Source organism: Aythya marila (assembly GCF_965140915.1).
Source record: "Aythya marila genome assembly, chromosome: 1".
NCBI lineage: Eukaryota > Metazoa > Chordata > Aves > Anseriformes > Anatidae > Aythya > Aythya marila.
Window position 1 is genome coordinate 136,917,245 of NC_139042.1, and position 11,385 is coordinate 136,928,629.

Below are 11,385 nucleotides of genomic sequence, written 5' to 3' on the forward strand. Positions count from 1 at the left end.
TGATTCCTGGGTATGAACTCGTTATTAATGTGCATTTGGGTGTACTTTGTCTGTGAAAACAGATATGCACACAGATACACACACACGTATTGGAATCAAAAGGAACACGTGGTCTCTATTAGTCCATGTAACCAAATGCAGGATGCAGATGATCCAAAACAATAATAACTGTAGTTTTCATATCACAGAGTTCTGAAGAGATTTCATTTATCACATACTTACTGGCATTGCTCCAGCTCCAGGGACATATCTGAGATATGGATTTAAAAATATCCACAATAAAGCCTTTCTGCTCAGTTTAATGTTATGATTTTGAAGTGTAAAATTGCTTGACTCTAAAACCAGATCAAGTGCAATGCATCACCTGGATTCTATGAGTTTCCCTTTTCCAGTGGGATCATGAGAGTGTTCCTCCCCTTTCTTCAAGCCAAGGACCACACAACCTTTTAGGAAAAAGAATCTCAGGCCAATTACATCACTGCTACCACAATGGTTTCATTTACAGGAGCTAAACACCAGACACATCTATATATTCCTATTTTCTCCATTTTGTCTCCTTGCTGCTATGGTATGAGAATACGGATGGCTTTTATTTTTGAAAATGCTAATGGTAGGTGGACGATCTTCTGAAGTTTCATGGACCACTAGAGGTCCCCAGACGGTGCCAAAAAACACACAGCTCACTCCTCCTTGCGAGTTTATCTTGGCCCATCAGCACTGCAGGACAAACTACTGTCTTTGGTCTCTTGCCAGCGTAATTGCAAGGAAGAAATGTCACGTTTGTACAAAGTTGGGGAAAATATTTATTTAGCAGGTGCATATGTGTTGTTTTTATCTGCCGATGGCTGGAGCAGCTCAGCACTCTGGAATGTACGCTGTATTTATGGAGGGGATTAATGGGCAGAGTGAAGGTTATTATCCTATAAACACAGCTGATCACATGCATCTGCCACTTCTCAGCGCCTCCTTATAAGAGAAAGGATGGGTTGGGAAAAGATCATCTGAAAGAGGGGCCTAGCATGAGGCCTTTAAATCCATATTTAGTTACTGAGCTGATTTTTTCAGAAGTGCTGCTCCTAAGTAACTCCTATAGTTCAGTAGGAGTCATTGTAATAAATATCTGTGTGTATGCATGCCACGTACCATAAATCACTTCATCTGCTATTGAAGTGCGGCCACTTCTGGGCAAAAACACGGCAGATGTTTAATACGTCATGTCACAGCAGCTCTCCATAGCAGATTTCAGCGGGACAGAAAGAATGCCATGAAGCTGCAAGAAGGATTTAGTTAGGCGAGACATAATTACCAAAGCTGGACTTTGTCCAGGACACTGGGGCAAACCCTCCTGCCTTTGCAAATTTGATTTTAACAACTTTAATTTTAAACACCTGATAGTCATATTTCTTGCCAACGGCATAGACTGCTGAAAGAAAAAGAGGCAGCACTTCCTAAGTGAAAAAAAAAAATCTCAGAAAATTAAGAAAGAAAAAAAAAGTGTTTCCTCCTATATGGTTTGTGACACCTCTGTGGGAAACCATGAAATACCCAGAGCAGAAACACACCTTCTGGGCTGTAATTCAGCCTAGATTATACTACCCCATAGCTTGTGCCAACATTTTGTGTGTAGAAGTGATGAACTGTAAAAAGTGGAACTGCACAGAGGGACCAGTGCAGGGAGTCCAGGTCAGAGCAATGTAGAAACAAAACACGAGGAACCTGCCTGAAAAATAGATGAATAAATGTCTTTTGCTGTTAAGATGTGTATATACGTTAGCTTTTATTGATGACACTGCAAATATCCCCAGCTTACAACTGAATGTTTCAACACGCCAACTTGTTTATGTGGAATTAAATTGAATCTACAGCATTACAACAAAACAAACTTAGGAAAATTAATATCTGAGAGCAAGCAACTCGTGTAACACAGACTCTCTGAATCTCCAGAGGAACTTTGCTGACCTAGGCTACCCACTATATTTGCCAAGTGAACAGAAAAAATCATCTCCCGCAGCAGTTCACAAGCTTTGGAGTAAGTCAGTTCTGATCCTGCTACAGTGCAGGGGGCTGGACTAGGTGATTTCCTAGGTTCCGTTCCTGCCAAACATTTCTGTGACATTAAGGCCCATCTCCAGAGCCTATTAACATGGATCCAAAAGACAACAGTGGAATAATAAAGCATCTAATGCAGTAAATTCTCCAGGAAACCAGTGCTATCCTACAAAAGGATACCTATCAACAGTTTGCAATGGAGTTGCTTTAAGTAGAAGAAAGCTGTACTTGCATCATGCTAAAGAAATTGAAAGCATGCAGAGGATCTCTTTTCCTGGCTACCTTGCCCAAGTGAAACAACCTTCTTCTGCTGAAAGGAATCTAATGAAATGATCCATATATGAGAGATTATTTCTGTGTTTGTACAAAACAGAAAACAAGTGTAAGGGCTGTTCTGGGACTTGCTCTGTCCCATTTTCAGCCAAGGTTGTGTTGTATCTGGGACACATTTATTTTATCTGGAAAAAAAACCTGAACTATGTATTTCTCAAATGCATATAGAATCACTGAATGGTTTGGGTTGGAAAGGACCTTAAAGACCACCCAGTTCCACCCCCCCTGTCACGGGCAGGGACACTTCCCACCAGACCAGGTTGCTCCAAGCCTCATCCAGCCTGGCCTTGAACACCTCCAGGGATGGGGCATCCACAGCTTCTCTGGGCAGCCTGTGCCAGGGCCTCACCACCCTCTGAGTGAAGAATTTCCTTCTAAATATGCCAGTCACACCACAGTATCGGCTAGGCTGTGGCTGTTAAGTACTTCATGGTCACACATGCAGTTCGTATTGGTAAGACAGGAAGGAGGGGGGCTCAGGTAGATGTGCTTGTACCTCTTTATCAGTATGTGGAGGTTACAGTGTGTCACAGATTCCTGATGCGGTCTCCCTTCTGCTGTGCAGTCCTTACACAGCTGCATAAGACCTTAAAACAGTGCTGCTACTATTTCCTTAATGCCTTGATTCTTTGATTTCTGAGTGCATCCCAATGCCTCTCATCATGAAAGAGTGCTGCTTTAGGATTTGATAGATAGCCATACGCCCATACAGCCAGTCCAACTCTAAGGTCAGCAAAGAAGCCCTGACCAGCTTTGGTGGTCAGAATTAGACTTGGTATGTTCAATGCCTTGTTTAGCCACAGTGAAGCAGACCAAAGCTTCAGTACGCTGCCTTTTCAATCAGGCCTGTTGCCTCATTTAAAGAATGGGAATGTGCTAGACCTCCATAATATAAAAACAAAAATAATCTTTTACACCTACATACTGATGTATCCCGCTGTGTATAATGTTTAATGAGAAAGTGCAATTAACGAGATGAACAAAAGAATGACATATTCCCTGTTTCACGGTTTCTTTGTCAGCATGTTAATGAAATAAAGATAGACATGCTTTATCTACACTATTGATGAAGCTCAGTCTCTAATCAGAGGTTTGTTGTTATTTTTGGCTGTCATACACAAACACAAAAAAGCAGAAACCATTTAAAAAATCTTTTAAAACCTCTGCATGTAGAAAGGAGGCAATGTCTTTACATAGTTAGCTGCTTGTCAGTTTAAAGTAACTAAAAGAACCAGTGCAAAACATCTAAGCCTCATTTTCCTCTGGCAGAAACCAAGGTGTTTCCACCATGGATTAGTGGAACTATAATAGTGTACACCAGGGGGGATTAGGCCCTGTGGTCCAAGTATAAGAACTTCTAATTGCAAATACTGGTATGGAAACATTTCCCCCGTCTCTCTCTGTTGTGTTACTGTGCACTTCTAATATCCTGTCATTTCAAAGAACATTAACATTATGTATTCAGCAACTAGAAAGACATCAACTTGTCTCCCTGGCAAAAAAACTCTTTTCTAGACAAGCACTGAATTCACAGTCACAGCTAACTGAGATGCTATAAACACAGACAGGCTTCATTTTCAAACAGGGTCTCTACTTTTGAGTGCAAATATATTTATTCCACTATGTATATTCCAATATATATATTCCACTCATGGGCCAGTATCTGCTCATTATCCAAAAAATGTGTTGCTGATAACTTCAACAACTGTTTTACGAATTCCTAGGACATTATGGGTCCTGGTCCTGGTCCTTTTGATGCAGATATTTCCCCTTAAATGTACACTTTAGCAGTGAGCTATTATGGAATTGATGGGAAAAAATATTCTTTCTTGTTTCTCTGGGACAGCAGTGCATCAACAGTCATTATTTAATAAAGAGATGTATCCCTTTTCCCCTTGGAAGAAAAAGACTCCACTTACTTCACTATAACCTTGTGCACGGCAGACTTACAAGCTTTCATGCACAGCTCATGTCAACCTGGTCAGAAGTAATTCTGCAGGTAACCTTGCTACAAAACAAAAAGGTGCACAGTGTCATCAGTCTGATTTAAAATCACAAACACACAGAGAAAGAGTTGTGCAATTTTTCTGAATTAGTGTAAATCATCAAACTTTAAAAATATAGCTTAACCTGTTCTAATTACAAGCAAAGTTTAAAAATAAAAACAAACATACAAAAAGCTCAATCACATGCCTTTATGCCACATCTCAGTGTGGTGAGAAGCTTGTAATAGAATGGACCGGCCACAAACACACCGAATGCACTACCAGCAGCAGTTGCCAGGCTGACCCTTACCCTGCTTCACTTGGGTAAAACTCCCTTTGATATCAGTCAGAGCAACTTTTGTTCCTCACTACATCAAAAATTCAAGAGAGAAAATCTCATCTTGTGACTCTCATGCATGCAGCTGGAAACTGGCTCTGACCACAGTTTGCTGAGGATCTTTATTTCAGCATATGGAAACAAACTAAAATCACTGTTTTCTGCCATTTAGGGTCAAACCAACTATTATTTATGTCTAATCACTGTAGCCCTTAATGGCGAAAAAAACCCAACACACTATACCATCCTGATGTTGCATGTAATGCAGAGTGTATTACTTGCTTACTCCATTTCTTGTGTGCACACCTGACACGCATGCACGTGCATGTTAATTTTTACTACCCAAGAGAAACCTTGGTTTGTTTAGATTTGAGATGAAAAGTAGTGTTCCATCATCACATGACATTCTAAAAAAGCTGACATTTACAGAGCTCTTTCCAAATGTGTTCATTAAACACTGCATGCATCTTACAGCCATATGCAACAGTATAATTTACTGTGTATATTTTATAGGTTTCTTTTTCTGTTTTACCCACTGATTATTATGTGCTATAAAACCTCAATTATCCAAACTAGTCAGGGAAATGAAAAAGGGAAATAAAAAGTAGGTGATGGAAAAGTATATGTTAACAAATGCCATAGAAAAAGTGGTCCATGCAAAATCAGGAGGAAGAGAAATTTCAGTGTTATTAATGCCCTTTCTCTCCTTACAAAAACATTATTAGTATGAAAAAAAAGCACCAAGTGGTAACTAAACAGTCTCCCCCATTTGTAGCTTTTTCTTATAAGCAGCAAGCATTTAAAAACACTGTGGACAAATGCACTGCAAATTTTATCTTCATTTTCCTTGTGCAAACTCATAGACCTTGATGGTATAGCACAGGTGAAAAAGATGAATTTTTGACCAGATGGTAACAGGAAAGCCTTCAAAGATAAAAAGGTATTTCTGGAACTTTCTACCCATAACAAGTTGATCTACCTCATTCAATTCTTCCATGGTGGGAAGAATTACAGGACTAAAATGTCTGCTGATATAAATGGAAACTTTCCCAAGTAATTTCAGCTTTCTCCATTTACATCCCAGAAATAATACATGCTTTTGGCACCCAAGTGATTTACTTATACTCCAAACAGGTACAATTCTGTACCTGAAAAAAATCACAGTTGCAGCTAGGAATTATTTTTAGTGTGTCAGACCAGTAAAGTTGAGATCATTGCTGCTTAAAGGAAAAAAGAGGATATGCAAAGACATAATGATATAAAAAGCCCAAATTGTACAGTGACATTTCTAAGCACAGTATTAAACGTGCAAACTTGTTTTAAGTGTCCACCACTTTCTCATATTCAATGATTTTTACTGCATGTTAAACTGCTAGCCTTTGCCAAAGTCTATCATGTCCAAAATTGCTAACCAGTGTTTTTTAAGGCCAATAATTTCTCAGCAAAGTGATTCCAGTTGATTTGTCCTGACCCCATTACAATTTTTTTGTGTTTGTGACTCTTCACTGCTGCTATCATGAATACACATCTGCATGTGATGTTCCAAAGTGTCCACTGCCCGCACAGACAGTTTTTGAATGCTGAGGAAATCCAGCAGATGTTTCTAACCTCTCTGGTGCAGGACAATCCTGTGCTTGCTTTCAGAAAGTTGGCTTCTTTGCAGCAGCTTGTGTATGTGTCTTGATTTTCTTCTTTGCTGAGTAGTAATCTAGAGAACAACATGTAAACAGACAGAATTACAACTGCAATAGCGATAAAGGCTCCTTCAAAGAAATCTCTCAAATCTTATTTTATTGTTAAAGAAGCCATTTAGACTCCTCTAAGGCTCGTGAATGAACAAAATTAAATACCCTTAGTATGTTCCACATAAAGCTGTGTAATACCAAACAAAACAAAGGAAATGTGCTGGCTTTTATCCAGTAAAGATCAAAAGACTTTCAACCCTATTACGCAAGCTGAGCAATGTGACATTTCATTCCAACTTTTAGATCTACTATGGCAGTGCTTTTCAGTCAGAAAGAGTTATTTTTTTTTCACCTTAAAATAACAAAAAATACTCTGTAAAATATCTTCGAGAGAAACTATATTTATGGAGCACTTTATTTCTGCTGGTCAAATGGTCAAATGCGAGTTCAGGGAGGACTGCATAAAACTTTGCTCTATCACTGAATTATAAGTCATTCTTCAATTAGACAGTAAGTGCTGTAGCTTAAGAGAATACATTTTACTTTTCCATATATTCATGTGGTTGAATCTTTGTTTCAGGTGTAAATGTAAGTCAACTTGTATTACAGAACTACAATTACAAATAAGGGTTTATATAAGAATTATCTCCCTGCCTCCCAGTCTTGCACTGAAACATTCTTTTCAGGTAAATAGGGCAAAATGTACTGAAATAGAAGCTAGATGCTTATTTACGTTTAGAGTTAATGGGGTTTACTTTGTGTAAATTATTTGTATTCATACTAATGAAACTATTCCAATTTAAACCAATAGAGGATGTGGGCTTCCTGACGTTTAAACTTGAGCTTTCTGTAGAGTCAAATTGGCAGCATGAATTCTTGTATTATTTTTGGTACCAAATATTATTGGCAGGAGGACTGGAATCCAACAGGCTTTCACAGCCAAGCTTGTGCAAGGGGATTCCTGCAGCCAGCTTGCTTAGGGATATATATGTCTGCATGGCACGGTGTGATGGAGCGCAGCAGTACCTGAGCTAGCTCTGAGTCAAGCTTCTGGAGCAGGACTTGGTCTCAAGGAAAGTGTATTCTCCCAGGCAGGAGCACGCACAGCTAACTCTGTAGAAGAGCAAGTCCCTGAATTGCTACAATTCACTGCAGGCTCTCAGCAGAGCAGCAGAGAAAAGGAGTAGCAGCAAGAAAAAAAAGCTTACAGTGCAAAATGTAATCCTTATTTCTCCTATTTAAAAGACTTCTATATAGCTATCCTCCCTTTTATTCTAGGAAAAGAAATACATTAAGGTTAATGATTAGTAGATGAGAAAATTTAGAAAAGACTTAAATAATAATTATTCCCATTTCGGCCTGTGAAGGATTTTAGCCAGAGCCCAGCTGCTCAGACACTCACATGCCCCACAGCAGAGCCCAGTTTTAGAATTGATGGAGGCACTTAATAGTCAGGGAGATGCAGGTTCCCTAGAGCTGTATTCAGAAGGTTTACCCTCCACCTAAGACACTAAACAGAGTCTGTGGAAATTGGCTGGTTTGCCTGGAGGACTCTAAAGAGCACTTGCACTGGCATAAGTAACGTACTGAGTAGGATTATGCTGCCTGCAGCCTGTCAGTTGGAAAACCTGGGCACAGGCACCTAGGAGGGAATGATTTCTGTTGTTTAAATATACTTACCTAAATGACTGCTTTCCTTTCTACCCCATTTTCTCCCATCTACCTTACAGAAAATGGAGTTTTTGAACTACCTGTTTCAGAAGCAAGGCTGCTAGTGAAAACACAGGATTGTTAATGATTTTCTCAACCTTGACCTGTAGCAAAAGAGACTTATTTATGTCTCCCAGAAGAGCCAAGGTCTAAGTGTATCAGGCTGAGACAGGCCAAAAGGTTTGGAAAAGAAGAAAAGTATAAAGTTGGCATGGTTCATCAACCCTGGTTAGTGAAGAGAGAAAAAAAAATGAGAAAAAGGAAAACGTGAAAAAAACTTAGTGCCTGTAGCTGAGCTGCTTTTTGAACTTGAGGCTTTCCCAGAAAACTGAACAGAACCACACTGGGACCGCAATGAAATGGAGAGAATGGAGATGGGGTAGTGTACACAAAAGGGGTGGGAGATAGAAGGGAAAACCTACTTTCATGCTGGTTAGTTCTCTGCATGTCTGAGGAGTCAAACACAGCAAGAAAACCTCTGCTCCTTCCACTCTAGAGGCGCCAACATCCACAAAACCCAATGGCTGGTTTTTAATATATTGATATTTATTTAATGGGCCACAGCTGTCTTTTAAAGTCTAAATTAAATACACATTGTTGGATCTTAATGTAAAGCATTACAGTGTTCTTGTTGACCAGGGGAGAATGCAGATAGCTGTTTTCAGATCAAATCCCAGCCCCCAGTGCTAAACTAACCTTTCATTATGGGATGGCAGAAGTTGAGCAAATGGGCAGAAACACAGGCTCAGACCATATCAGTAGGTATCGTTTTCCTGGAACACCATGTTTCAGTTTTGAGTTAATTACTTCAGTCGTGCCCAGAGGAAGGAGTTTGCTGCTGCTGGAGCGGAACTTCTAAGGCAATACACAGAGCTGGCAATACTTGGAGCTGGCTCTGTGTATGTGCCTCCGTATGTGCAGGAATGAGAGAGGAACCAGTCTCCAAGCTTCACCAAAAATGACAACTGTGAACGATTTTCCTGGCCCATCTCATAGACCCAGATTCCTTGGGGAGAAGGGTACCATTGTTAGACTAAAGTGTTTTCTCTTATGAAAACATATGTGGGAAAGTGTTAAACTGTGCAGAGTGGTATTTTGGTTTCCACATCCCCTGTTGAAATGTTTCTTGCCTGGGGAAAACAAAACGGAAGAAAAATATCCCCTGGAAATATCTGCATAATTTACTCCCACACACCTAGTGAGAGATTTACAACTGAACAGCAATTCCCTCAAACCATCACAACACTATGCTCTGAATTACACTTCTGTACTCTTACCTGTAAATTATACTGTTAATTAGTTAATGGCTGTAAAGTGCTTTGGAGAAGAAAAGAGCACTCATTAAACATCATTGTTCTGTACTCTAGTGTACAATGTTCCACTCTTCATTAATCTTCAACCTCTTCCTGAACCTCTCTCCAGCAATTAAGTTTTATACCCTCAAATAGCAAATTACTCTATTGTCTGATTTACTGAGATCAACATCACTTCTCAGAAAGTGTTTCCTGAAATCTTAACTTCAGTTATCTTCTATGCAATTTCAAGCTGGTGTCTCAAGTGAAATTCTCAAATGAAGATCTTTGGTCTACGTCTTGAAAGTCTCAGTCTTGGATAAACCAAACGCCCAAAAAGGACAAGGGTAAATAATCTATGGGATTAGATTTTTCAACAAGCTCAAATTCCCGTTGAGAAGAGAAAACGAGGGGTCAGATTTTCAGAAGAGCTCAGCATGCAGAATGCTGAGGACTTTTAAGAACCTAAAGCTCTTTTAGGTTCTTAAACTCAGTGCTGAAACTCTTTCCTTTGTACATCTGGCAGCAAATCCTGGTTTATAATCCTAGGCCCTTCTGCCACCTGGCCAAGTTTAAGATTGATATGTCCTTAAATATCCTGGATGCCTTCACGGACTATAATATTCAATCTGAAATTAGCAGGAGAGCTGGCTACTTTCTCCAGTTTTTGGTCTTTCTCCAGAAGACCTGACTGGGTGAATGGTGTTTCTTATTGCACTTGGGAAAAAGAGCACATGGCTAAGCCTATAAGAAACAAACCTCTCATCTGCTGGGCAACACTGTTTTCCTGTTGGGTTCCTACTTGAGAAATAACTCCACTGCTTTTCTCACACTGCCTGTCTAACCATTCTAACCATCCTCCCACAAGAAGAGGTCATTATCTTATTGCTCTGACACTGACAAGACCCAAACAGATCTTTGAGGGCCAGGAGGGTGGTTGTGGCACAGCGCCTTTGGAAAACACATCACATCCCCATTGATTTATAGTTTGTTTTCTTTCAGATGCTTTTTTGAAGGGCTGCACTTTCTTTAGGACCAGTGTATGGGCCTGCCAAAGAATTTCTAAACAGCTGCTGGAACTAGGTTTTATCACCTGAGCAATACCAAAGTCTCACACACCTGTTAAAGATGTCTGTCTTCTTTTCTTTCCTTCTGGGATCCTCTTGGCTCCTATTTTCATGGAAGTTTTGGGCTTCTCTGTCAGTGCTATCTGTGCAAAGTGGTGACTGTTGTCTTCCCCGTCCAAGGGCCAGTACAAGTGCTGTAGTGGTCTCCGAGCCTCTCCCACCACACAGCTGTAGAAAGCAGGCACCTTGCGGCCCTCCAGCCCTTCCCACTGCAGTAGCCCCTCCACTGGCCTGTCCTGCAGGAAATCGAAGTTCCACTTCTGCTGAGTCCCCTTTGCACCATTGTGCAGCATGTGCTGGAAGTCCTGCTGCAGCTGCTTGTGGTCTACGGGGCCAAAGAGGTTCCTCCGAGCACATGCGGTCTTCTCTGGCCTCCGCTCCATCTTTTCTCCTCTGTGCTGCTCTCTGGTGAGTATGTACAGCGGTGATTCCCTGCCAAGGACAGAAAGACCATCAGCCACTTTGCATGCTCCATTTATAGATGCTGTGTGCTCTTTAGAAGGGAATGTGGCAGTAACCTCCGATACTTTTCATCCTGCTACAGGGAACTTTGGAAGAAATTTATCCCAGTCTCCAGCCCAGAGTGAGAATTGCCATCGACTTCTATAGGATGCATCTGTTGCAGCAGCTTTGACAGGGAACAGGTGAGCGTGAAATGCCTTCTTCACCTCTTTTGTGCCTCCTTTATACCAAGTGGGGGTTTGTCCTAAGGGGACAGAGTCACACAAGGAAGTGGAGAACACTCCTTGAGGCAGTGACTGTTATTTTCTTTTGTTATGCTCTGTTTACATTGCCTAACAGTGGGCGTTTTGGGGACTCAGACTGCTGTGAATTGCTGCAGTAGGAATTGCAGCAAAAGACAGAGAG

At 40.6% G+C, this 11,385-nt stretch overlaps 1 protein-coding gene across 2 annotated transcripts; it reads right to left on the bottom strand.

Annotated features, from left to right (window-relative positions):
- Positions 1–704: 704 nt before the first annotated feature.
- Positions 705–11,145, bottom strand: LOC309884300 (cyclin-dependent kinase inhibitor 1-like). Of its 2 annotated transcripts, XM_082773129.1 has the most exons (3): positions 11,037–11,124; positions 10,511–10,950; positions 705–6,412 (listed from the first exon to the last, which is right to left on the bottom strand). In XM_082773129.1, the coding sequence occupies exons 2-3, from the start codon at positions 10,899–10,901 to the stop codon at positions 6,345–6,347; spliced, it is 459 nt and encodes a 152-aa protein (XP_082629255.1). In that variant the 5' UTR covers positions 10,902–10,950; positions 11,037–11,124; the 3' UTR covers positions 705–6,344. The 2 variants fall into 2 exon arrangements, with proteins under 2 accessions (XP_082629255.1, XP_082629254.1); XM_082773128.1 differs by having other exon boundaries at positions 10,511–11,145.
- Between the last annotated feature and the right edge of the window lie 240 nt (positions 11,146–11,385).